At 39.7% G+C, this 25,738-nt stretch overlaps 1 protein-coding gene across 5 annotated transcripts in view; it reads right to left on the reverse strand.

Moving 5' to 3' along the window:
- The window catches only part of SCAPER (S-phase cyclin A associated protein in the ER), a 429,066-nt gene that overhangs the window by 38,712 nt on the left and 364,616 nt on the right, over positions 1-25,738 (reverse strand). For all 5 annotated transcript variants that reach the window (XM_021099014.1, XM_021099012.1, XM_021099013.1 and 2 more), the window contains 2 exons: positions 12,886-13,123; positions 7,428-7,577 (listed from right to left, as the gene is read on the reverse strand). In XM_021099014.1, the coding sequence (XP_020954673.1) occupies positions 7,428-7,577; positions 12,886-13,123 (388 nt within the window). The remainder of the gene's footprint in view (positions 1-7,427; positions 7,578-12,885; positions 13,124-25,738) is intronic.

Genomic DNA, 25,738 nt, shown 5'->3' on the forward strand with positions numbered 1-25,738 from the left:
AACCTACTACATGGAGACTAAACAACACGCTACTAAAAATCCAATGGGTCAATGAGGAAATCAAGAAGGAAATTAAAAACTACCTTGAAACAAATGATAATGAAGACACAACCTCTCAAAACCTATGGGATGCTGCGAAAGCAGTGCTCAGAGGGAAATTTATAGCAATACAGGCCTTTCTCAAAAAAGAAGAAAGATCCCAAATTGACAACTTAACCCTCCACCTAAATGAATTAGAAAAAGAAGAACAAAAAAGTCCTAAAGTCAGCAGAAGGAAGGAAATTATAAAGATCAAAGAAGAAATCAATAAAATAGAGACTCAAAAAACAATAGAGAAAATTAATAAAACCAAGAGCTGGTTCTTTGAAAAGGTGAACAAAATTGACAAACCCCTGGCCAGACTCACTAAAAAGAGGAGAGAAAGAACCCAAATAACCAAAATTATAAATGAAAAAGGAGAAATCACAACGGATACTGCAGAAATACAAAAAACCATAAGAGAATACTATGAACAACTGTATGGCAACAAGTTTGACAATCTGGAAGAAATGGACAATTTTCTAGAATCTTACAGCCTGCCAAAACTGAATTAAGCAGAAACTGACCAACTGAACAGACCGATCACTAGAAATGAAATTGAAGAGGTCATAAAATCACTCCCTACAAATAAAAGTCCAGGACCAGATGGCTTCACAGGTGAATTTTATCAAACATGTAAAGAGGAAATGGTGCCCATCCTCCTTAAACTCTTTCAAAAGGTTGAAGAAGAAGGAATACTCCCAAAGACATTCTATGATGCCACCATCACCCTCATTCCAAAACCAGACAGAGAGACCACCAAAAAAGAAAACTATCGCCCAATATCATTGATGAATATAGATGCAAAAATTCTCAACAAAATCTTAGCCAACCGAATCCAACAACATACCAAAAAAATTATACACCATGACCAGGTTGGGTTCATCCCAGGTTCACAAGGATGGTTCAACATACGCAAATCAATCAGCATCATACACCACATTAACAAAAGAAAAGTCAAAAATCATATGATCATCTCAATAGACGCAGAAAAAGCATTTGACAAAGTCCAACATCCATTCATGATCAAGACCCTCGCCAAAGTGGGTATAGAGGGAACATTCCTGAATATAATCAAAGCCATTTATGATAAACCCACAGCAAATATAATCCTCAATGGGGAAAAACTGAAAGCCTTCTCACTCAAATCTGGAACAAGACAGGGATGCCCACTCTCACCACTGCTCTTCAACATAGTTGTGGAAGTCCTAGCCACAGCAATTAGACAGACAAAAGAAGTAAAAGGCATCCGTATAGGAAGAGAAGAGATAAAACTGTCACTGTATGCAGATGACATGATACTCTCCATAGAAAACCCTAAGGACTCAACCCAAAAACTACTTGAACTGATTAATAAATTCAGCAATGTAGCGGGATATAAGATTAACATTCAGAAGTCAGTTGCATTTCTGTACACCAGCAATGAAACATTAGAAAAGGAATACAAAAATACGATACCTTTTAAAATTGCACCTCACAAAATCAAATACCTCGGAATACACCTGACCAAGGAGGTAAAGGACCTATATGCCGAGAACTATAAAACTTTCATCAAAGAAATCAAAGAAGATGTAAAGAAATGGAAAGATATTCCATGTTCCTGGATTGGGAAAATCAATATTGTAAAAATCGCCATACTACCCAAAGCAATCTACAGATTCAATGCAATCCCTATCAAATTACCCATGACATTTTTCACAGAAGTAGAACAAACAATCCAAACATTTATATGGAACCACAAAAGACCCAGAATCGCCAAAGCAATCCTGAGAAACAAAAACCAAGCAGGAGGCATCACTCTCCCAGACTTCAAGAAATACTACAAAGCCACAGTCATCAAAACAGTGTGGTACTGGTATCAAAACAGACAGACAGACCAATGGAACAGAATAGAGAGTCCGGAAATTAACCCTGACACCTATGGTCAATTAATCTTTGACAAGGGAGGCAAGAACATAAAATGGGAAAAAGAAAGTCTATTCAGCAAGCATTGCTGGGAAACCTGGACAGCAGCATGCAAAGCAAAGAAACTAGAACACACCCTCACACCATGCACCAAAATAAACTCCAAATGGCTGAAAGTCTGAAATATACGACAGGACACCATCAAACTCCTAGAAGAAAACATAGGCAAAACACTCTCGGACATCAACATCATGAATATTTTCTCAGGTCAGTCTCCCAAAGCAATAGAAATTAGAGCAAAAATAAACCCACGGGACCTCATCAAACTGAAAAGCTTTTGCACAGCAAAGGAAACCCAAAAGAAAACAAAAAGACAACTTACAGAATGGGAGAAAATAGTTTCAAATGATGCAACTGACAAGGGCTTGATCTCTAGAATATATAAGCAACTTATACAACCCAACAGCAAAAAAGCCAATCAATCAATGGAAAAATGGGCAAAAGACCTGAATAGACATTTCTCCAAGGAAGACATACAGATGGCCAGCAAACACATGAAAAAATGCTCAACATCGCTGATTATAAGAGAAATGCAAATCAAAACTACCATGAGATACCACCTCACACCAGTCAGAATGGCCATCATTAATAAATCCACAAATAACAAGTGCTGGAGGGGCTGTGGAGGACAGGGAACCCTCCTGCACTGTTGGTGGGAATGTAAACTGGTACAGCCACTGTGGAGAACAGTTTGGAGATACCTTAGAAATCTATACATAGAACTTCCGTATGACCCTGCAATCCCACTCTTGGGCATCTATCCGGACAAAACTCTACTTAAAAGAGACACATGCACCCGCATGTTCATTGCAGCACTATTCACAATAGCCAGGACATGGAAACAACCCAAATGTCCATCAACAGATGATTGGATTCGGAAGAAGTGGTATATATACACAATGGAATACTACTCAGCCATGAAAAAGAATGGCATAATGCCATTTGCAGCAACATGGATGGAGCTAGAGAATCTCATCCTGAGTGAAATGAGCCAGAAAGACAAAGACAAATACCATATGATATCACTTATAACTGGAATCTAATATCCAGCACAAATGAACATCTCCTCAGAAAAGAAAATCATGGACTTGGAGAAAAGACTTGTGGATGCCTGATGGGAGAGGGAGGGAGTGAGAGGGATCGGGAGCTTGGGCTTATCAGACACAACTTAGAATAGATTTACAAGGAGATCCTGCTGAATAGCATTGAGAACTATGTCTAGATACTCATGTTGCAAGAGAAGAAAGGGTGGGGGAAAAAATGTAATTGTAATGTATACATGTAAGGATAACCTGACCCCCTTGCTGTACAGTGGGAAAAGTAAAAAAAACTGTTAAATAAAAATACCTCAGCCAAAAAAGGAAGAGATGAAACAACTAAAAAAAAAAAAAAAAAAAAGAAACAGCAACTCCTTAAGGTGCAATGTCTCAAGGTTTGACAATTACTACCATTTCTATCAATTTCTGATTTATTCCCTACTTTTGTTTTTTTTTTTTGTCTCCACATGCACCCACGGCATGTGGAGGTTCCCAGGCTATGGGTCAAATCAGAGGTGTAGCTGTCAGTCTACACCACAGCCATATCAACTCAGGATCCGAGCCACATTTGCCACCTACATCACACAGCTCATGGCCACACCGGATCCTTAACCCACTGAGCAAGGCCAGGGATGGAATCTGTATCCTCATGGATACTAGTTGGGTTCGTTAACCACTGAGCCATGACAGAAACTCCTCTGTTTTTTTTTTTTTTTTTTTTTTCCTGTCTTTTTGCCTTTTGTAGGGCCACTCCTGAGGCACATGGAGGTTCCCAGGCCTGGGGTCCAATTGGAGCTGTAGCTGCCGGCCTGTGCCAGAGCCACAGCAACGTGGGATCCGAGCCACATCTGCAACCTACACCACAGCTTATGGCAACGCTGAATCCCTAACCCACTGAGAAAGGCCAGGGATCGAACTCACAACTCCATGGTTCCCAGTCGGATTCATTAACCACTGAGCCACGATGGGAACTCCGGGAACTCCAGAAACTCCTCTTCTCTACTTTTTATCACATTCTTTCTTCTCACAGATTGTTGCATTTCAGCAATTGTCTCAAGACTGAACTGACTTCTCTGACCTTCTTTCAAATCAGAATCAGATGTCCAGTTAGCATTCAACCTTTTAGGAGGGAAGAAGTTGAGAAAGGAGGTCTGGCTTTTTTTCCTTTTCTAATTTCTTCCTCATAGTGAACTTACCTCTCAACAATTATCTCTAAACCCCACAGCATCTTCTTCCCCAAACAAGAAGCCAGAGGGTCCCTGTCTCCTCTGTGGATTGCTTAATGCTCTTTCTGCCCATTTAATCTGTTTTTTTCTTGTCCCAACATGCCCAGTCATGCCATCAGGTCCAGGTCAGTTGCAACATGCCATTTCCAAACACCCGTTCCTCTAACCACATTTCCCATTTGCTCTGGTGAGCCCAGAGACACTTAGAGGGGTAGTCTGTGATCTTGTGTCAGGAGAAAAACTCTGAAATCCCACACAATTCTGAGTTCGGTAAAATTCATCCCAACAGAGTTGATTTAAGCAAAGAGTTTCAAGTGATCCTTAAATATGGATGTGCTGAAGGAACTGAACTTTTTGCCTTTTCTACTTTTGTAGAAGTGTACAGCAAAATAACACACAAACACACAAATTATTCACCTCTTTATAAGTACAATAGATAGTGTCATGATAAATGGTAAATGACTTAAGTGCAAAGCACAAAATTGTTAGGTAAACCATGGGGTGTTTACCTAAGATAAAGCCATGCAGCCGTCAAAAATGATATTCACAAAGGATGATTCCAATATATTGTTGAGTGTATAAAGCAGGATAGAAGTATATACACAATACGACCTTAGCTATGTAAAAATATTCACGGAGGTGGGGGGAGTGGGTGAAATGGAAGAAGGTAGTCAAAAGGTACAAACTTCTAGTTATGAGATAAATAAGTCCTGGGGATGTAATGTACAGCATGGTGACTAAAATTAACAATATTGTATATCTGAAAGTTGCTGAGAGTACATTTTAAAAGTTCTCATCACAAGGAAGAAAATTTTACTTTTTGTGTGAAGTGATGGATGTTAACTAATTGTGCTTAATTGTTTTGCCACAGATAAATACATCAAATCACCATGTTGTACACTTAAAACCAACAGAATGGTACATGTCAATTACATCTCAATAATATTAACTGTCATAAAATATTCACAGAAAAAGACTGCAAGGAACCTGCCAAAATGGTAACAGTGGCTATCTCAGGTGGTGAGATAAGAATGACTGTGATTCTACCTTCTTTACACTTGCCTATCTTTTTCATGATGAGTAAGAAACTCTTTTGTAATCAGAAAAATAAAAGCAAACTTCTGGAGTTCCTGTCATGGCGCAGCGGAAATGAATCTGACTAGCAACCATAAGGTTTGCGGGTTTGATCCCTGGCCTCGCTCAGTGAGTTAAGGATCTGGCGTTGTCTTGAGCTGTGGTGTAGGTCACAGATGTGATTTGGATCTTGCGTTGCTGTGGCTGTGGCGTAGGCCAGCAGCTGTAGCTCCATTTCGACCCCAGGCCTAGGAACTTCCATATGCCTTGGGCGTGGCCCTAAAAAGAAAAAAAATAAAAAAATAAAATAAATAAAAATAAAATAAAAACAAACTTCTAAAGGGAAATGAAATGCAACTTGGTAGAAGAAAAACACACAGGGGATTTCCCTCAACTTTCCTTCCTTGATAAGCTTGTAAGACTTTGAACCTGCTGGATCTGGTTCACGAAAAGGACAAAGCACCAGTACCCAGAGGTGTTGGCTAGGAAGAGTGCACTGCCTGAGTGCACCCGTGATGGGAGGTGAGAAGGAGCTGCCCTCTTTGCAACAAGAGCTGTGAGAGGAGAATTTTTCCATGTGTGACACTTATTCTGGTAAAGGTCCACATTTTCTATATTTTGAACATGGGAATCTTTGTAGAATGGACTGCATGTTTCTCAAACTTCTTCCTCTCTCTTCCTTTCTTTCTCTCTCTTTCTTTCTTTTCCTTTTTACGGCCGTACCTGTAGCATATAGATGTTCCTGGGCTAGGGGTCAAATAGGAGCTGCAGATCTGAGCCACACCTGCAATCTACACTGCAGCTTGTGGGAACACCGGATCCTTAACCCACTGAGTAAGGCCAGGGATCGAATCCATATGCTAACAGACAACATTGGGTCCTTAACCCTCTGAACCACAACAGGAGCTCCTCCTCAACCTTCTTAAAGGGAGTGCGCAGAACATACATTTTTGCCTCCAACTTCCCTCAGGGTCAGTACTAGGGGCATCAACAATCATCTGGGGGAATAAAGTACAGGGTTTAGTGTTCCTTTGAACCCAGATGGCTATAATTTCTGAATTCTTAGGCTTGCCTTATTTTTTCTATCCTTTTTTTCTTATCAAGAAGGCAGTTTCAGCTCTCAGTGTGCTGGTTCTCACCTTGTATTTGGCTCTGGCACTACAACTATCTCCTGTCCTTCTTCTGCCCTGGTCCAATTAACTGCAGGCTAATAAACCTAGTAAGCAACCTTACCAGAGAACTGCCTAAAATAAAAATGAGCAAGCTTAGAGTGAGGGTTAAGGACTGTCCAGAGGCCTTTTTCTTAGCTATAATCCACATAATTAAGGTTGCCGAGTAGAAGGCTTTAGATAAATGAGGCTGTCAGGAATTACAGTTTGATATGTTAGTTATGCCAGAGCTCTGTTTTTAAAAATAAGAGAAATTAAGTGCTTTATTATTATTTTTAAAAATAAAATCTGTAACACAGATTTCTCAACTTTTTAAAACACAGAACCCTATTTACAAATGAGATTTTGCTCAGAAACCAAATAATCAAAACAGTTAAAAGAAAAACTACTCTGGGTGACTCAAGGGGGTAAGGCCTAAGTCCTGCCTGCTCAGGCTCCCGTCCAACACCATCTGGTACCCTATTAAGCATCTAGGCAGAAGCCAAGGGCCAAGAGCAGTTTTATAAAGCACCAGACTCTAATGCTATCTGAAAAGTAACCAGTTAAATGATATAATCTATCTCATCAAAACAAACAAAAAATATGAATAAAGCATCAGAATCCATGTGGTAAGGGAGGTAGATGCTTCTGCGTGGCTTAAGAAGAATATTTTACTAAAATATCTGCTTTTTATAGCTCTAAGGAGGGCTCTAGTGCTGGTCTAGTGCTGATCAAATGTCTTTGGAGAGAAGGAGTCAGAGACATCTCCCTGGGGCCTGGTTAAAGGGCCTCACACAGGACAGATGGGTTCCAGCAGGCTAGCCTGCCTTTTCTCACTCCAATACCTCACACTCTCAGTGCTGGGGAAGCAGTCTAAGGAACCTTCCTGGGCCTCTTACCTGGTTATCTGGGTGGTTGACAGTGAAGTAGCCCACACAGACGATGACCTCATGAAGGAGGCTTTCACAGGAGACGTGGCTGCAGTGGCCCAGTAGGGAGCTGGCGATGTGCCGGAATGCAAGGGACAAGCCCTCTGCCCCTACAATAGACTGACAAAGACAAGGAGCAGTTAGAACTTCCCAGGCCAGGGAGAGCAGGGGCTGCAAATCACAACGCCAGACTGGGTCTTGTGCACTATGCCATGATGCCAGAAAAGCATAGGAAATTTCTGGAGCATTGTGCTTAGCAGTTCAGTTCAGGGATTCCTGCTCTAATAAATGACCATAATAAATGTACCATTTAACTTGAAAAAAAAAAAGAAAATAGAGCACAGCAGATCAAATGCCTGTACGATGTGGATTAAGACATTATTCACCTAAAGCATGGGAATTCATTCCATTTTTAATAAGTTATTTTTTCTCATTGTACAGTCTCACTGTAGAAAATTCTGAAAAATATAAAAATGCTAAAATTTACCTGTAAATCTACCATTTAGCTAATTTCTAATACTTTTTTTTTCAGAAGGAGAAAATATTTTCTTGTATACAGGGATAAAAATACAATTATAATTATTTACTTATGTTCAAACAGAAAAGACATATAATAACAATTAGTTATTATTCAAATAGCTTTATAAACCCAAAGCTTCCAAAAGAATGTAAAAAAACTCCCAACGACTCCCCCTAAAAAACAAACAAACTATGAAGCTCCCTCAGCTATGCAGCTTCTGGGATCCTTTCTTGAGAGAGGGAAAGGGCTGTTTGCGGTGGGCGATGTAGGGGGAGAGCCTGAGTCTGTCTGTGCAGCCTGAAGCTTCTATTTAATAAACATGTCAAACAGACAGAGCGACAGGAGGGCAAAGGGGAGAGGCGAAGCCCACAGAATACACTTGCAGCCCACACTGGAATGAAGCACCACTGCCCGCCTATGGGAAAAGGCAGTGTTTTAAACTCATCTCTTAATTTGAGGTCTTGACTGGCTTAAACCAGGTCAGATACGTTGCAGCTTGGAAATTTCAATGAATTCACTTTGCCTAACGGTGGGTGAAACACAGTCCTTTTAATGAATACTGTTGAAACAAAATTATTGCTAAATCTTAAGCGTGCCTTCTGTCTCAGTTTCACTGCACTGAGACAAAATGTTTTTCAAGCACCAAAGAGACTTCAGGAGGGCCTTGCTCCTTTAAATCAAGTAGTGACACCTTCTCAGCTCAGCCCTTATTTAATTAGTTGTGTCCAGCATGCTGTGACCCACTGCCCTCTGTTTAACCTTCACTGATAAGAGCAGGTCAAGGGGCATGTAAGTTTGAATATAAAAATTAAACCAATTTTTCAAGGACACTATATTTCCTTTTTAGCCAGAATTAATTGCCAAGTCAGTACATTGATTTGTTTCTTGAGACCACCTTCAATTGTAAAAACTGTCAACGTGTATGCGATATACAGTATCTGGGATCTCAAGGCCATCTGTGCCAGTATGAATTCAAAGTGAAATCAGAATCTTTGCTGAAGGGAGAAAAATGTTTTGACAGCCTTATTAGTATACAATGAAATGGAGCCAGTTAAGAAAATATTCTACTGGGTAACCTTTTATTACCACTATGTGATGAGTTCTCACGCAAAACAGTCACATAGGTTTATGGCTTTAAGAAGGGTGCAGGAGCACTGGGACAGCTGCATTCAAAACTTCCTGATTCAACATCTGCAAGATGGTTTGGGTAAATTCTTCACCTTTGGAAGCTGAGTCAGTCCACATTTCCTGAGGAACTATATGTGCTAGCTAGCACAGTACCTTTATGTGGTCTCATTTAATCCTCAAACTTGTGAGGTAGGTGTCTTTAATCTCTATTTTTAAGATTTTATTTAACTGACTCCTAAGGGTTAAAATGACTTGTCTAAGGTCACACAATTTGGCAGTATGGTGGCTCAAAGTCAGGTTGGTTTGACTCCGGACCCAGAGGTCTTGATGACGATGCTTCTCTGTAAGATCTCTACATTCTTGTGATGCACTGGGACGCAAACCATCGACATGTCTTACATTGTCTTGTCTAACTCTTCACCAAGTCCGACTGTTTATCTCATTTCAATTTTCTTCTCCAGTTTCTTCGATATTCCCAGGCAATTCAAAAACTGTCTCTCAGACGTCTTCTGAGGTCAGACCCATAATGAACCTAAAATATCTTCTCCTGTGCTTTATAAACATAGTTCTTAAAATCTCACTTTTGACAAATAAGTTGTTTTGAGGAACTAGAATATGAGTTTCTTTGACCATAGCTATCATAAAAATAGTACTTTTTTCTCAAACTCATGCACTGCTTTACAATGCAAACACTGTGTATTTGTATGGTATTACTTGAGCACTACATGCTTAATCAGATATCTGTCTACATCAATGATGTCTGTGTGGATAGATGTTTCGCTTGAGCTTGCTAAATAGAGCGTAGTGGTTGGTTAAAAAAATGACTATAAATCTCTGACAGTCCTCCCACTGAGAGATGGGGCCCATGTCTTCTCTTAAATCTGGAAGGCTTATGACTGACTTAACCAATAGAATATGGTTGATATGTAACTATGCGACTTCTGAGGTCAGGTCATAAAAAGCCATGCAGCTTTTGTCTGGTTCTCTTGGAGGATTTGTTTTCCAGAAGCTTCCTCTCAGGACACTCCTACTCAGAATCTAGACACCATGATGTTTTGAGAAGCCCAGGTCATGCTGAGAAGCCCTACATGGAGTCTCTGGCCAATAGCCACTGGTGACCTAGTCTTTGAGTAATCTTAGGCATAAAGCAGGCACAGTTAAGGAGCTTCCAGATAATTTCAGCTCCCAGCTATTTGAGTCAACCCGCCCCTCTTCTCCACGTCTCCCCAACCCTAGTCATCTGAGTCCCTGAACTGAAGCCCTACATCATGGAGCAGTGACAAGGCACTCCCACTGTGAAAAGCCCCACTTGAATTCTGGACCCACAGAATCCATTATCACAATAGAATGGTTGTTGTTGTTTACCCCACTAAGTTTATCTGAATTTCAAATATATAGAAGTAACTGGAACAATAGAGTAATCACTGATAGATGTACTAAAGGCCCTATGAAAATTCTAGGCATGTGGGTGATGACAGATAAGCTTTAGTAATTTGTCCAAGGTATCACACACACTGATGGAGAGTAAGAGAAAAACATGTGCTGGACTTTGGGCACTAGAAGGATGGCAGCCATGAGGTTGCCTGCAGGCTTTCCTGGCCCATGCACTGGTGACAGAGCAATGGGTGCCTGGGAACAATGTCTGGAAGAAAATGAGAAAGAGTGATGGAAAAACTGAGCAAAACAAAAGAAGACAGGAGGGTCAGAACAGAGATCAAAAGAAGAAGCAGGAAATAATTAAGAGAAATATGGAGTAACAGGAAGGACAAAGAAGAAAGAAGCAAAGGTACCAGGGAATTGTTAGGAACCAGACAAGAAAGGACTTTCCCCTGGGAAGGCAGGGCTTTTCTCTCTAAGAACGGCTTGAACACTCTTGAGGCACCTTGGTGTTTTTCCTGTGGTTATGGCAAAAGTGGCTCAAGTAGGGGATATATTCTGGACTTGATAAGGCAAGAAGCTGGAGAAAAGAAATCTTGGTTTTATCTTATTTTGCATGAAGGGCTCCAGAAAGAGATTTTTGATTTTTCTAACATTATTGGCTATTGTGTCTAAAGGCCACCAGGGAGCAGGGTTGGTTGGAATGCAGTGGTGCTCCTTTTGAGTGAGGCTGCACAGGCTGTGAGTTCATAGAGGCGTGGGAGTAGGGCAGGCACCTGGGGTTCCCTGACATTAAGAGTGACTGATGGAATGGCTGACTTAATGTAAATGCTTGTGTACAACGTGAGGCGCCCAGCAGCTGTATAAATCTTGGTCAGAAGACCTATAAAACTAGAAGCTGAGGAATACTTTTTTAGGTATTTTCTTTTTATTATCCCTGGACCTAGTGGGTGGGTACACTGCTGATCTCCATATTCTGAGGACATCAAATTAGCATAACTTGATTTCCAGGCTGTGTCCAGATAGAATACAATGGGCTTGGGTCTTCATAAAACACCAACATTATGTTCAACCCAGAGGCAAGAACCACTGCCATTTTCTGGAGAAGATATCTCCTGTTTTAGGTGTGGCTATAAACTCCAGAACTTTACACATTGTGTAGTTACCAACCAAGGCTAGCTCAAGTGCTTTGAAAACTGAAAAGCATTTAATCCTAAGGAAGAGATTTCTGGTTCTTGTGATGGTTAAACTACCTCTACAAAGTTGAAACATACTGAATCAAATGATACAACTTACTAATTACCAGTTGTGAAGACAATGACAGGAAGACAAGAATCACACATTTGTCATCAGCTACAAAACAGAAGTGTTTCTTCCATCTTGTGATGGCCAAAGACCACAATTTTCATACATTTGTATCTTTATAACCTTTTTCCCTTTGAGCAAAGCAATTCATCTAAATTATGGGTTCATCATCTGCCAAGTTTGTTCCTTTTTTAATGAAATCACTTGACAGTTAATAAACTGAAAGAGAGAGTCTACTTAGGGCTTGCTCTGTTCCAAAGGTTCAGTGTTTTGGAAAATTAAATTTCCTATATGAAAAAATCTGTTTCTAAGCTAAGAGTCTGCTGTTATAGCATAAAGCAATTTTTCTTTCTTTAGCAATAAAAACTTAATTTATAGGGGTTTGCACATTTAACTACATATGCACTTTACTGGACATAAGTCAGTTAAATCATCCATAGAAAGTCATTATCAATCAAAACAATTTATCTAATTTTGATTCTGTTTTTATAAGAAACCATTACTTTCCTTAATATTTAAACGTTTATAATGCTTTTTTTTTTTTTTTTTTTCTTTTTTGGCTGCCCCACAGTATACGGAATTCCTGGGCCAGAGATCAGATCCTAGCTGGAGCTGTGACCTATGCCACAACTGCAGTAACACCAGATCCTTAATCCACTGTGCTGGGCTGGGGGTCAAACCTGCATCCCAGTGTTCCAGAGATGCTGCTGATCCCACTGTGCCACATCAGGAACTCCGATAATGTATTTTCTAAAGAAATCAAGAAAGAAGATTTAGAAGCAGCAAAGCGGCATAGGCTTGGGGGTCACAGAACCATGGGTACCAGTCCTGACTTAGCCACTTGTAACCCTGGACAAATTACTTAACCACCAGTTTTTCCACCTGTAAAATGGGTATAAAAATATAGGTAGAGTAGTCATGTCATGAGAATAAATATGAAAACTTATGCCAAGCACCTAATGCAATTCCTAGAACACAGTAGCTTAGTAAACAGTATGTATTATAATTCCCATAATGTAGCTTATTCCTTATGCCCCCAAATCCGGGAGACAATCCTTACATCACATCTACGCAAAATGGTTAACCAATTCCGGGTACCTGAAAAGCAGGCAGATCAAGAGCTGCGAAGCTGTTGAAGAAACGTAAACTCTGAATGGCCACTTGGATGGTGTTCTGAGCATAACTCTCCTTGGGACTGGCAGTGCTGGGGTCTGAGATTGTGCCGTGGAAGAGGACACAGTAGAGCATATGTAGGACTCCAGCCAGGTCTGTGGCCTGAAGAGCAGCTGTCAGTCCTGTGGGATCCTGGCGATTATTGTCAAATATACTGTATGACCTGACAAAGAAACATTCAACTCTTTAAGAAAAATCTATTTAAAGGATGTTAGCATTTTTATAGGTCAAATGGAACAAGACAAGTAGACCGTTAAAAGCAAACCATCTGAGTTGGTGTAGTAAGGTAACAAGAAACCTCAGGGGCTAAGTGCAGCCCTCCCCCGCCCAAGTGCACTGTGGCTGGCCCTTTCCTGCTGCTAGGAGACCAGGCTGCTGCAGCAGTGGCGACTAAGCACTCCAAAGCCAGCAGTGAGGCTGCTACCATCCTCTGGGCCCTCTGCAGACTAGATGGCTCACTTTGTTTACATTCTGGGTATGAGGGAACTGGGTAGAGCCCATGAGAGCTACTGGGACACAGAAATCAAAAACACCATGGTCCAGTCATACACATATATAAAGAATGTGTGTGTATATATGACTGGGTCACACACATATATATATATGACTGGGTCACTTTGATGTACAGCAGAAATTGACAGGACAATGTAAATCAACTATAATAGAAAAAATAAAAACCTAAAACAAACAAACAAAAACCCCACCATGGCTTCCTTTCTGGATACACAAGGGACTCTTCTCAGGGGAGACATTGACCAGGAAAGCACAAGGCCTCAAAAACCCAGTAGTGTGTTGGTGTCTTGTGACAGGGATACACTTTAACTGCTTTTGAGGCAGAGTTCCATCAGGTGTACTGACAGGATACACTGCAGGGGCTAGACTCCTAAGAGTGAGCTAGTGCTGCTTTTAGCTTTATACAAACCACCATGAAGTCAGCTTAGCAATTGTGGCAGGCAGCTCTATGGATGAGCAAGAAGCAATGGCAGGCCAATAAATTCCTAAAATTAACAGGAAAGGCAAAGGTTTGCTAAATCCACCTTATTCCTGAACTTAGGTATGAACTCAATTATATAAGAAGCATCTAGGGACCAAGAACCTATCGTTTTAGTAAATATGGCTGCCAAGCATTCATTGATCCTTTCTTCCCATAGAAAGTGCATCTAGGTTTCTCTCTGAAATACCACTCTCCTTCTCACTGCCAACGTGCTTCAGGTAGAGCCCCCTTCCTCTTCACTCTGCCTCAAGGGTACGTAGGCCTAAGGTAAGGAGTACATCTTATTTCTCTGATTGTTCAGCATGGTTCAGGGATGACTCATGTCACTATCAGAGCTAATGGAATGGCGGGAGAGTCTTTTGCTGAAATGCTAGGGAAGAAGCCCTCACTTTTTCCCCACAGGGTTTGAATCTGAGATGTAAGGTCTGTAGCTGCTGTAGCCATTTGTTCGAACCACTGCAAGCATCCCCATGTCTCTCAGGGCTGTTCTAGGTGGGTCAGTCACTTTCCTTAATGGCTACAAGTTCCTGCTCAGTGCCTCCCTTTACTCTTGTCTGATCTGCACAATACTGGACAGAACCGTCTTTATGTTTCTGGAATAGGATGACGCCCTTACCTATTTTTAACACTAATACGAGTCTCCTCTCCTTTCTTTGTTTCTTGCAGCTGGAATCTACATGAGAGGCATTATAGATCTATGCTTATCTCATTAACTTGCCCAGAGCACTGACGAGATGCCCCTAGTTAAATAAGAATGTGAAAGTGCTGGCTGGCAAGTTTCTAGTATCTTGTCTAGTTTTCTAATCCATAACTTCTTCCCAAACAGATTACTTTGTTTATTTTAGTTTGCTAGGTGCATCAAAGTGGAGTTTTATTCATAAGGATGGCTAGCATTTATTTCCTGAATGTGCACTATTTCTAATATTGCTAAGAATGTGAGATGACACTGTACATGTGTTCTCTCAAGAAAGCAGCTCTTAGGAAATCTTGTCATCTCATTTGTATGGCAGGACCAGCTAAGTACATTCATACCTTCTACCCAGTCTCATTCTTAGTTCTTTATAGTTGGTGGAGAAGATACTGTTCTCCTCATTGCACACACGAAGCAACTGCGACTGAGAGTTGGTGAGATGTCTTGGGACATACACATTCTTCAGTGGCAAAGGCAGGGGTACCACCAAGAACTTTTCACTCTTTAAAGGCAATGCTTTGTCTGGCAACCAAAACATCCAGGCCAAACAAGAGTGACCTCTTCTTTTATCTCCACGCCTTCTCTTAAATCAAATCTTGGAATTAACTGAACACTGTTAAAGTACACAGAGACTGTAATACAATCTAGTATCATGATGGAGAGACACACTCTGTCTTATGGGACTCAGTAAGAACAGAAAGTTAAGAAATGATATTTATTTGCTTATAGAAATAACTGAACCTTTACACAAACTGTTAGCTAATGTCAGTTGGCCCTTCCTTCCTTCCTTCCGTCCATTATAGCTGTAAGAGTTTAGGGGTCAGACCTGACTAGAGACGTTAGTAGAGATTAATGTGTCTGAGTTTATTATATAGGTTCCAAAAAAGGGGTCTGTGTTTGTTTAACACTGACTGCCTTTTAGAATCAAAGACAAGTCAGAGGACATTTCTCCCTAAAGCTAATTTCTAATAGGCTTTCAGCATCTTGGGGATGAGTGACATCATTGCTTGTGAGAAGAGTTTTACTGCTCAGTGATTTGGGACAGTAACTTACCCCTTATTGCAGATATTCCAGAATAGAGCTTACCATTTAGGACACTTTTTAACAGTTAGTCATTGCAAGCATTTGTGAAATGACATGAATTCACTAATATTATTTCTCCAAAAGAATAATTTTTTTTAAAAAAGCAGCAAGTGAAGATCATCAGACTAGTTTCTCCTCTCTGCATCCTGCCTTATTTAGGAAAATAATAAACTATAAAACAACACAACCCAGAATCTTCTGCAGTATTCTTCTGATGAAATAAAAAAAAATGTTGATTCAGAAAAATCAATCAAATTAGCATTTAATAACTCAGATGTGGAAGTAGTTCAAAATGTATATAATATGCTTCATGGAAAAGATGATTTATTTTAAAGTGAGGGGGAAGGGGAGGGGAGAGGGCTTGTCTGTGGCATTTGGCTTCTACAGGACTAATGTAGACCTGAAGGGATTTTGGAGACTGTTTACTTTTGATTTAGTCTGAAATACAGATAATTTGTTCATGAACAGGCCACTGGCTCCTGTTGGTCTTAAATGTCAGCTATAATCACTTTAAGCCTAAATGTTTATAATAAAAAAAGTAAAAGGCCTTATTCATATCAGGCACAGGTTATAAAGTTTTCTTTTATAAATACATGGAAGATATGAAAAGTCAGATCTGAACTTTTGTATATTACATTCTGAGATCTCAGTTTTACTGGATTTTAAAGTATTTTTGTTTGGTTTCTAGGACTAGAGGTCTTAGTGGTATATTCATTTCTGTTCATTAAAAGCTAGATTCAATTAGGGAAAACTATAACTGCGCCATGAATACTCCTGGCACAGTTACTGAAAACCCTGCTTTGCCTTAAAGGAGAGTATAGCTGGGCAATAAAAGCAATAATTTGTGTGAGCATGAATCAAGTGTCATCTATTCCATCTTTGGTATTTTAAAAACCACTTATGTACCAGATCTTATTTGGCCCTTAAATCAGATATGACAGTCCCAGATACTCTAACTCACCTTCCCTATTTGTTCCTTGCTTGTTTGCTCTTTTAACCCTGGCTCCAGATTTCTGCCTTGGTAACATCCACCCTGATCTCCTTCAGTGCTGGTGATCTTCTAGACTGCTCTCCTAGCTTCTTGGATTCTGGTTTTGTTCTTTCCTTTAGATCTGGAATCCCTGATGCATCTTGTCTGAACCTCCCATTTTAGCCCCTGAATCTAGAGAACTCCACCCAAAGATCTTCATAGTGCTGGGAGTGGATGGGATTAACTCACCGTTTCTCCCAATGATGGATGCAAACTTATTGTTCAAGAAATGGATTATTTCTTAGGGATTCCCAAGCTGTGGGCTCTTATGTACTGGGACAGCTGGAGAAAGCTGACCTACATCTAGGAATACCGTCATTCAGCAGGCTTTGTGGTGAGCAAAAGGGACAAGATGATCTATCATGTACTCTCTATTTAAAAAGCCAAAGTACCTGTGCTCCAGGAACAGTGACCACTGTGCAAGGAAGACCAGGCCCCTGTCCTAGAGAAGACTGCAGTTTAACAGCGACAGGTGAGTGCATCAGTTTACTCTTGCTGCTGCAACAAATTATTACAAGCTGGTTGTTCAAAACAACACACATTTATTCTCTTACAATTCTGGTGGTCAGAAATCCAAAATAAGTCTTACTGGGCTAAAATCAAGGTGTTACCTGAGCTGTGTTCCTTCTGGAGGCTGCAGGGGAGAATTTATTTCCTTGCCTTTTGAAACTTCTAGAGTATGGTAGTATTCCTTGGCTCCTGGCCCCTTCCTCCATTTTCAAAGCTAGCAGCATAGCATCTTCAAACCCCTCTGCTTCCTTCTTTCACTTACAAGGACCCTGTGATTACACTGGGCTCACCTGGATAATCCAGGATACTCTCCCCATCTTGAGATCCTTAACTTAAATCATTTCTGCAAAATCATTTTGCCATGTGAGATAATACATTTATAGGTTCTTAGGATTAAGATATACTTATCTTTGGCAGGGCATTATGCCCCCCAGACATGACCTCAAGTTTTTTTTTTGTTGTTGTTTGTTTTTTCGCCTTTTCTAGGGCTGCACCTGTGGCATATGGAGGTTCCCAGGCTAGGGTCTAATCGGAGCTGTAGCCATCAGCCTACGCCACAGCCATAGCCACATCAGATCCAAGCCGTGTCTGTGACCTACACCATAGCTCGCGGCAACACCGGGTCCTTAGCCCACCAAGCAAGGTCAGGGATTGAACCCGCAACCTCATGGTTCCTAGTTGGTGAGCCACGACACGAACTCCCCTCAAGTTTTTTTATTGTGATAAAATACACACAAAATTTAAAATACACATAAAATTTACCATCTTAACTAGCTCTAGGTGTACAATTCAATGGTATTAAATACATTCATAATGCTGTAATCACTTCCAACCATCTCCATGACCCTTTCATCACGTAAAATTCAAGCTGCATACTCATAAACAGTAACTCCCCATTCCTTTCTCTCCCTAGTAACCACCATTCTATTTTCTGCCTCCATGACCCTGATTACTCTAAGTATGTCATACAAGTGGAATCATCATATAGTATTTGCCTTCTCATGACTGGCTTACTTCACTTAGCATTATGTCCTCAAGGTTCATCCATGTTGTAACATACAGCAGAATTCCCTTCATTTTTAAGGCTAAATAATATTCCACTATATGTTGGAGTTCCTGTTGTAGCTCAGTGGGTTAAAAACTTGGCATAGTATCAATGAGGATGTGGGTTCAATCCCTGGCCTCGCTCAGTGGGTTAAGGATCCAGTGTTGCTGCCAGCTGTGGGGTACGTCACAAATGCAGCTTGGATCTGGCATTGCTATGGCTGTGATGTAGGCTGGCAGCTGCAGCTCCAATTTGATCCCTGGTGTAGGAACCTCCATATGCCGCAGTTATGGCTATGAAAAGAAAACATTCCATTATGTGTCTAAATATTTTGTTTATCCATCATCCAATAATGTACACTTGGTTTGCTTTCATTTTAGCTACTGTGAATAATGCTGCCATGAATATGGGTGTACAAAAATGTCTTAGACTCTTTTCAATTCTTTTGGCTACATATCCAGAAGTGGAATTTCTTCATCATATGGTTAATTCTATTTTTGATTTTTTAAGGAGCTGCCATAACATTTTTTGCAGCAGCTATATTACTTTACATTCCCATTAACAATGCACAAGTGTTCCAATTTCTCCACATCATAACCCAATCTTAGTATTTTCTTGCTTTTTAAAAATCAAAACCATTCTAATGGATGAGAGGTAATATCTCACTGTAGTTTTGATTTGCATAGTTTTGATCAATGATGTTGAGCATCTTTTCATGTGTTTATTGACCAATTTGTATTTCTTCTTTAGCGAAATGTCCATTCAAGTCCTTTGCTCATTTTTAAATTGTGTTATTTTTGTTGTTGAGTTTTAGGAGTTTTCCATAGTTCCTGGATAGTAATCTCTTATCAGATATATGACTTGCAAATATGTTTTCTCATTTACTGGGTTGCTTATTTACTCTGTTGATATTATCTTTTCATGCACAAATCAAAAAAATTTTTTGAATCTATATGTATCCTTTGTCCTAAGGTGAGTTTCTTGTAGGCAGCATATTGAAGGTTTTTGCCTTTTTATCCACTCAGCCACTCTGTGTCTTTTGATTGGGGCATTCAGTCCATTGACATTTAAGGTGATAATTGATAGATGATTATTTATTGCCATTTTGAACCTCGTGTTCCAGTCAGGTGATTCTATGGTTCTCCATTCTTCCTTTTTTCTTTTTTTTTTTTTTTTTTGATTGGATGGTCTCTGGTTATTATCTGCTTGAGCATTTTTTTTTTCATTTTTGCGAATGCAACATTTGGTTTTGGATTGTGGTGATGCCACCATTACCCTAATTCCAAAACCAGACAGAGAGACCACCAAAAAAGAAAACTATCGCCCAATATCATTGATGAATATAGATACAAAAATTCTCAACAAAATCTTAGCCAACCGAATCCAACAACATACCAAAAAAATTATACACCATGACCAGGTTGGGTTCATCCCAGGTTCACAAGGATGGTTCAACATATGCAAATCAGTCAACATCATACACATTAACAAAAGAAAAGTCAAAAATCATATGATCATCTCAATAGATGCAGAAAAAGCATTTGACAAAGTCCAACATCCATTCATGATCAAGACCCTCGCCAAAGTGGGTATAGAGGGAACATTCCTGAATATAATCAAAGCCATTTATGATAAACCCACAGCAAATATAATCCTCAATGGGGAAAAACTGAAAGCCTTCTCACTCAAATCTGGAACAAGACAGGGATGCCCACTCTCACCACTGCTCTTCAACATAGTTGTGGAAGTCCTAGCCACAGCAATTAGACAGACAAAAGAAGTAAAAGGCATCCACATAGGAAGAGAAGAGATAAAACTGTCACTGTGTGCAGATGACATGATACTATACATAGAAAACCCTAAGGACTCAACCCAAAAACTACTTGAACTGATTAATAAATTCAGCAAAGTAGCAGGATATAAGATTAACATTCAGAAGTCAGTTGCATTTCTGCATACCAGCAATGAAATATTAGAAAAGGAATACAAAAATACGATACCTTTTAAAATTGCACCTCACAAAATCAAATACCTTGGAATACACCTGACCAAAGAGGTAAAGGACCTATATGCCGAGAACTATAAAACTTTAATCAAAGAAATCAAAGAAGATGTAAAGAAATGAAAAGATATTCCATGTTCCTGGATTGGGAAAATCAATATTGTAAAAATCGCCATACTACCCAAAGCAATCTACAGATTCAATGCAATCCCTATCAAATTACCCATGACATTTTTCACAGAAGTAGAACAAACAATCCAAACATTTATATGGAACCACAAAAGACCCAGAATCGCCAAAGCAATCCTGAGAAACAAAAACCAAGCAGGAGGCATCACTCTCCCAGACTTCAAGAAATACTACAAAGCCACAGTCATCAAAACAGTGTGGTACTGGTATCAAAACAGACAGACAGACCAATGGAACAGAATAGAGAGTCCGGAAATTAACCCTGACACCTATGGTCAATTAATCTTTGACAAGGGAGGCAAGAACATAAAATGGGAAAAGGAAAGTCTATTCAGCAAGCATTGCTGGGAAACCTGGACAGCAGCATGCAAAGCAAAGAAACTAGAACACACCCTCATACCATGCACAAAAATAAACTCCAAATGGCTGAAAGTCTGAAATATACGACAGGACACCATCAAACTCCTAGAAGAAAACATAGGCAAAACACTCTCGGACATCAACATCATGAATATTTTCTCAGGTCAGTCTCCCAAAGCAATAGAAATTAGAGCAAAAATAAACCCACGGGACCTCATCAAACTGAAAAGCTTTTGCACAGCAAAGGAAACCCAAAAGAAAACAAAAAGACAACTTACAGAATGGGAGAAAATAGTTTCAAATGATGCAACTGACAAGGGCTTAATCTCTAGAATATATAAGCAACTTATACAACCCAACAGCAAAAAAGCCAATCAATCAATGGAAAAATGGGCAAAAGACCTGAATAGACATTTCTCCAAGGAAGACATACAGATGGCCAGCAAACACATGAAAAAATGCTCAACATCGCTGATTATAAGAGAAATGCAAATCAAAACTACCATGAGATACCACCTCACACCAGTCAGAATGGCCATCATTAATAAATCCACAAATAATAAATGTTGGAGTGGTTGTGGAGGACAGGGAACCCTCCTGCACTGTTGGTGGGAATGTAAACTGGTACAGCCACTGTGGAGAACAGTTTGGAGATACCTTAGAAATCTATACATAGAACTTCCATATGACCCTGCAATCCCACTCTTGGGCATCTATCCAGACAAAACTCTACTTAAAAGAGACACATGCACCCGCATGTTCATTGCAGCACTATTCACAATAGCCAGGACATGGAAACAACCCAAATGTCCATCAACAGATGATTGGATTCGGAAGAAGTGGTATATATACACAATGGAATACTACTCAGCCATGAAAAAGAATGGCATAATGCCATTTGCAGCAACATGGATGGAGCTAGAGAATCTCATCCTGAGTGAAATGAGCCAGAAAGACAAAGACAAATACCATATGATATCACTTATAACTGGAATCTAATATCCAGCACAAATGAACATCTCCTCAGAAAAGAAAATCATGGACTTGGAGAAAAGACTTGTGGATGCCTGATGGGAGAGGGAGGGAGTGAGAGGGATCGGGAGCTTGGGCTTATCAGACACAACTTAGAATAGATTTACAAGGAGATCCTGCTGAATAGCATTGAGAACTATGTCTAGATACTCATGTTGCAACAGAAGAAAGGCTGGGGGAAAAATGTAAATGTAATGTATACATGTAAGGATAACTTGATCCCCTTGCTGTACAGTGGGAAAATAAAATAAAAGAAAAAAAAAGAAAAAGAAAAAAAAAATTTTTTTATGCAGTCCAATTTGTCTACATTTTCTTGTATTGCCTGTGCCTCTGGTATCATATTCCAAGAAATCATTGCTAAATCCAATGTCAGGATACTTCTGTCCTAGGTTTTTTTCCTAATAGTCGAATAGTTTTACGTTTCTGATCTACCTTAAGTTATAGTGTTTTCCTTGTGGATATTCAGTTTCTTCACCACCACTCAATGAAGGACCTTGTTCGAGATGCAGCCTCTCAGGTTCCATCCAGACCTATGGAATCAGGAACTCTAGGAGTGGGGCTCAGCAATCACTGTCCTATCCCACTCAACAGTCTTGGCATCCTTGTCAAAAATATTTTGACTATGTAAGTTAGAGTCTAGGTCTTGGCTATTTATTTGTTTATTTTTTTTAGGGCCACACCTACAGCATAGGGAGGTTCCCAGGCTAGGAGTCGAATTGGAGCTGTAGCTGCTGGCCTATACCACAGCCACAGCTACATGGGATCTGAGCCGCATCTGCAACCTACACCACAGCTCATGGCAATGCCGGATCCTTAACCCACTGAGCAGGGTCAGGGATTGAACCTGAATCCTAATGGATACCAGTCAGATTTATTTCCACTGAGCCACGATGGGAACTCCTGGGCTCTCTATTTTATTCCATTGTTATAAAAGTCTGTTTTATGCTACTACCATACTGTTTTGATTACTGTAGCTTTGTAATGCATTCTGAAATCAGAAAGTGTGGCTCCTCCCTCTTTGTTCTCTTTTTAAAAGACTGTTTTGGTTATCTGGGGTACTGTGAGATTCCACATGAATTTTAGGATGCGTTTCTCTATTTCTGAAAAGAAAAAAAAAGCCTGTGGGTTTTTTGATAAGGAATGCAAGGAATCTATTCATTGCTTTGTATAGTAATGCCATCTTAACAGTATTAAGTCTTGTAATCCATGAAAATGGGATGTGTTTCCAATTCATGCCTTCTTTAATTTCTTTTGGCAATGTTTAATACTTTTCATTGTACATGTTCTTCATCTTCTTGGTTAAGCTAATTCCTAAGTATTTTATTCTTTTTGATGCTATAGTAAATGAAATTTTCATAATTACCTTTATAGATTGTTCATTGATAGTGTACAGAAATGCAACTAATTTTTGTGATGTGATTTAGTACTCTGCTACTTTATTGAATTCATTTATTAGTTTTAACAGTTTTCTTTGTGGAATCTTTAGTGTTTTCTACATATAAGATCGTATTGGAGTTTCTGTCATGGTGCAGTGGAAATCAATCCGACTAGGAACTATGAGGTTGCAGGTTTGATCCCTGGCCTCGCTCAGTGGGTTAAAGATCTGGCGTTGCTGTATAGGTTGCAGATGCAGCTTGGATCCTATGTTGCTGTGGCTGTGGCATAGGCGATTGGCATAAGCTCCAATTGGACCCCTAGCCTGGGAACCTCCAGAGACCATGGGTGTGGCCCTAAACCTCCCCCCGCCAAATCATATCAACTGCAAACAGAAAATTTTACTTCTTCCCTTCAAATTTAAATGCCTTTAATTTCTTTTCCTCATCTAACTGCTTTGGCTAAAACTTCCAGTACAATGTTGAACAGCAGTGGCAGAAGTAAGCATCCTTGCCTTGTCCTGATGTTAAGAGGGAAAAGTTTTCATCCTTTCACTATTGAGTATGATGCTCCTTGTGGGTTTTTCATATATGACTTTTATTATGTGGAGTTAGTTTCTTTCTATTCCTAGTTTGAGTATTTTTTTATGAAAGGGTGTTGAAATTTGTTAAAAGCTTTTTTGTATAAATTAGATGATTTTTTCCCTTTATTCTATTAATGTGACCTATTAAATTGACTGATATCCATATACTGAACCATCCTTGCACTCCAGTAAAAAATTCCACTTGATCATAGTGTATAAACCTTTAAACATGCTGCTGAATTTGATTTGATAGTGTTTCATTGAGGATTTTTACATCAATATTCATAAGGAATATCAGTCTGGAATTTTCTCTAACAGAGTAAGTTAGGAAATTCTCGCCTCTTTGATTTTCTGGAAAATTTGGTGTTTTTAAATGTTTGGTAGAATTCACCACTGAAGCAGTGAGGTCCAAGGTTTTCCTTTTGAGATATTTGATTCCTGACTCAATCTCCTTACTGGTTACAGGTCTACTCAGATTTTCTTTTTTTTTGTGATTTAGTCTTGGTAGGTATTGTGTTTCTAGAAGTTTGTCGATTCCATCCAGATTATCCAGTTTGTTGGCATACATTGTTAATAGTACTCTTTTATAATCCTTTTTATTTCTGTAGAATTGGTAGTAATGTCTCATTTTCATTTCTTCACTCCCCCAGCTTTACTGAAGTATAATCAACTTCATAAAACTGTTTAATGTATTTAATTTAATGTATTTAATGTTTTTAATGTGTAAAACATGAAATGGTTCCCATTACCAAGTTAAAACATCTATTACCTCATATAGTTATCTTTTTTTTTTGTAGAATGCTTAAAATATACTCTCTTATAAGCTTCTAGTAGATGCTACTATATTTTAACTGTAAAAAAACAAAACACTTCAAGAATTTGAGTCTCATCCTTGTGCAGAGACCACGCTAATCATTTTTGTATCATTCCAATTTTAGTATATGTGTGTATATATATATTTGGTATATACTATATCAAAGTGAGCAGCCCATTTTCATTTCTGATTTTAGTAATTTGAGAGTTCTCTCTTTCTTAGTTCATATAACTGAAGTTTTGTCAATTCTATTGATCTTTTCAGAGAGTCAACTGTTGGTTTCACTGATTGTCTCTATTGTTGTTTTATTCTCTATATCACTGATTTCTGCTGCAATCTTTTTTTTTTTTTTTTTTTGTCTTTTTGCCATTTCCTGGGCCGCTCCTGCAGCATATGGAGCTTCCCAGGCTAGGGGTCTAATTGGAGCTGTAGCTGCCAGCCTACGCCAGAGCCACAGCAACACGGGATCCAAGCCTTGTCTGCAACCTACACCACAGCTCATGGCAACGCCAGATCGTTAACCCGCTGAGCAAGGGCAGGGATTGAACCTACAACCTCATGGTTCCTAGTCGGATTCGTTAAGCACTGCGCCATGACAGGAACTCCTCTCTGCTGTAATCTTTTTTTTTTTTTTTGTCTTTTGTCTTTTTGTTGTTGCTATTTCTTGGGCCGCTCCTGCGGCATATGGAGGTTCCCAGGCTAGGGGTTGAATCGGAGCTGTAGCCATCGGCCTACGCCAGAGCCACAGCAATGCGGGATCCGAGCCGCGTCTGCGACCTACACCACAGCTCACGGCAACGCCGGATCGTCAACCCACTGAGCAAGGGCAGGGACCGAACCCGCAACCTCATGGTTCCTAGTCGGATTCGTTAACCACTGCGCCACGACGGGAACTCCTGCTGTAATCTTAATTATTTCCTTCTATTAGCTTTGGGTTTAGTTCTTTTCCTTGTTCCTTAATTTTTATAGTTAATTTCTTTTTTTTTTTTTTTTTTGTCTTTTTGTCTTTTTAGGGCCATAACCTCATCATATGGAGGTTCCCAGGCTAGAGGTCTAATCGGAGCTGTTGCT

The sequence above is a fragment of the Sus scrofa genome, chromosome 7 (genome assembly GCF_000003025.6).
Source record: "Sus scrofa isolate TJ Tabasco breed Duroc chromosome 7, Sscrofa11.1, whole genome shotgun sequence".
Taxonomy (NCBI): Eukaryota; Metazoa; Chordata; class Mammalia; order Artiodactyla; family Suidae; genus Sus; species Sus scrofa.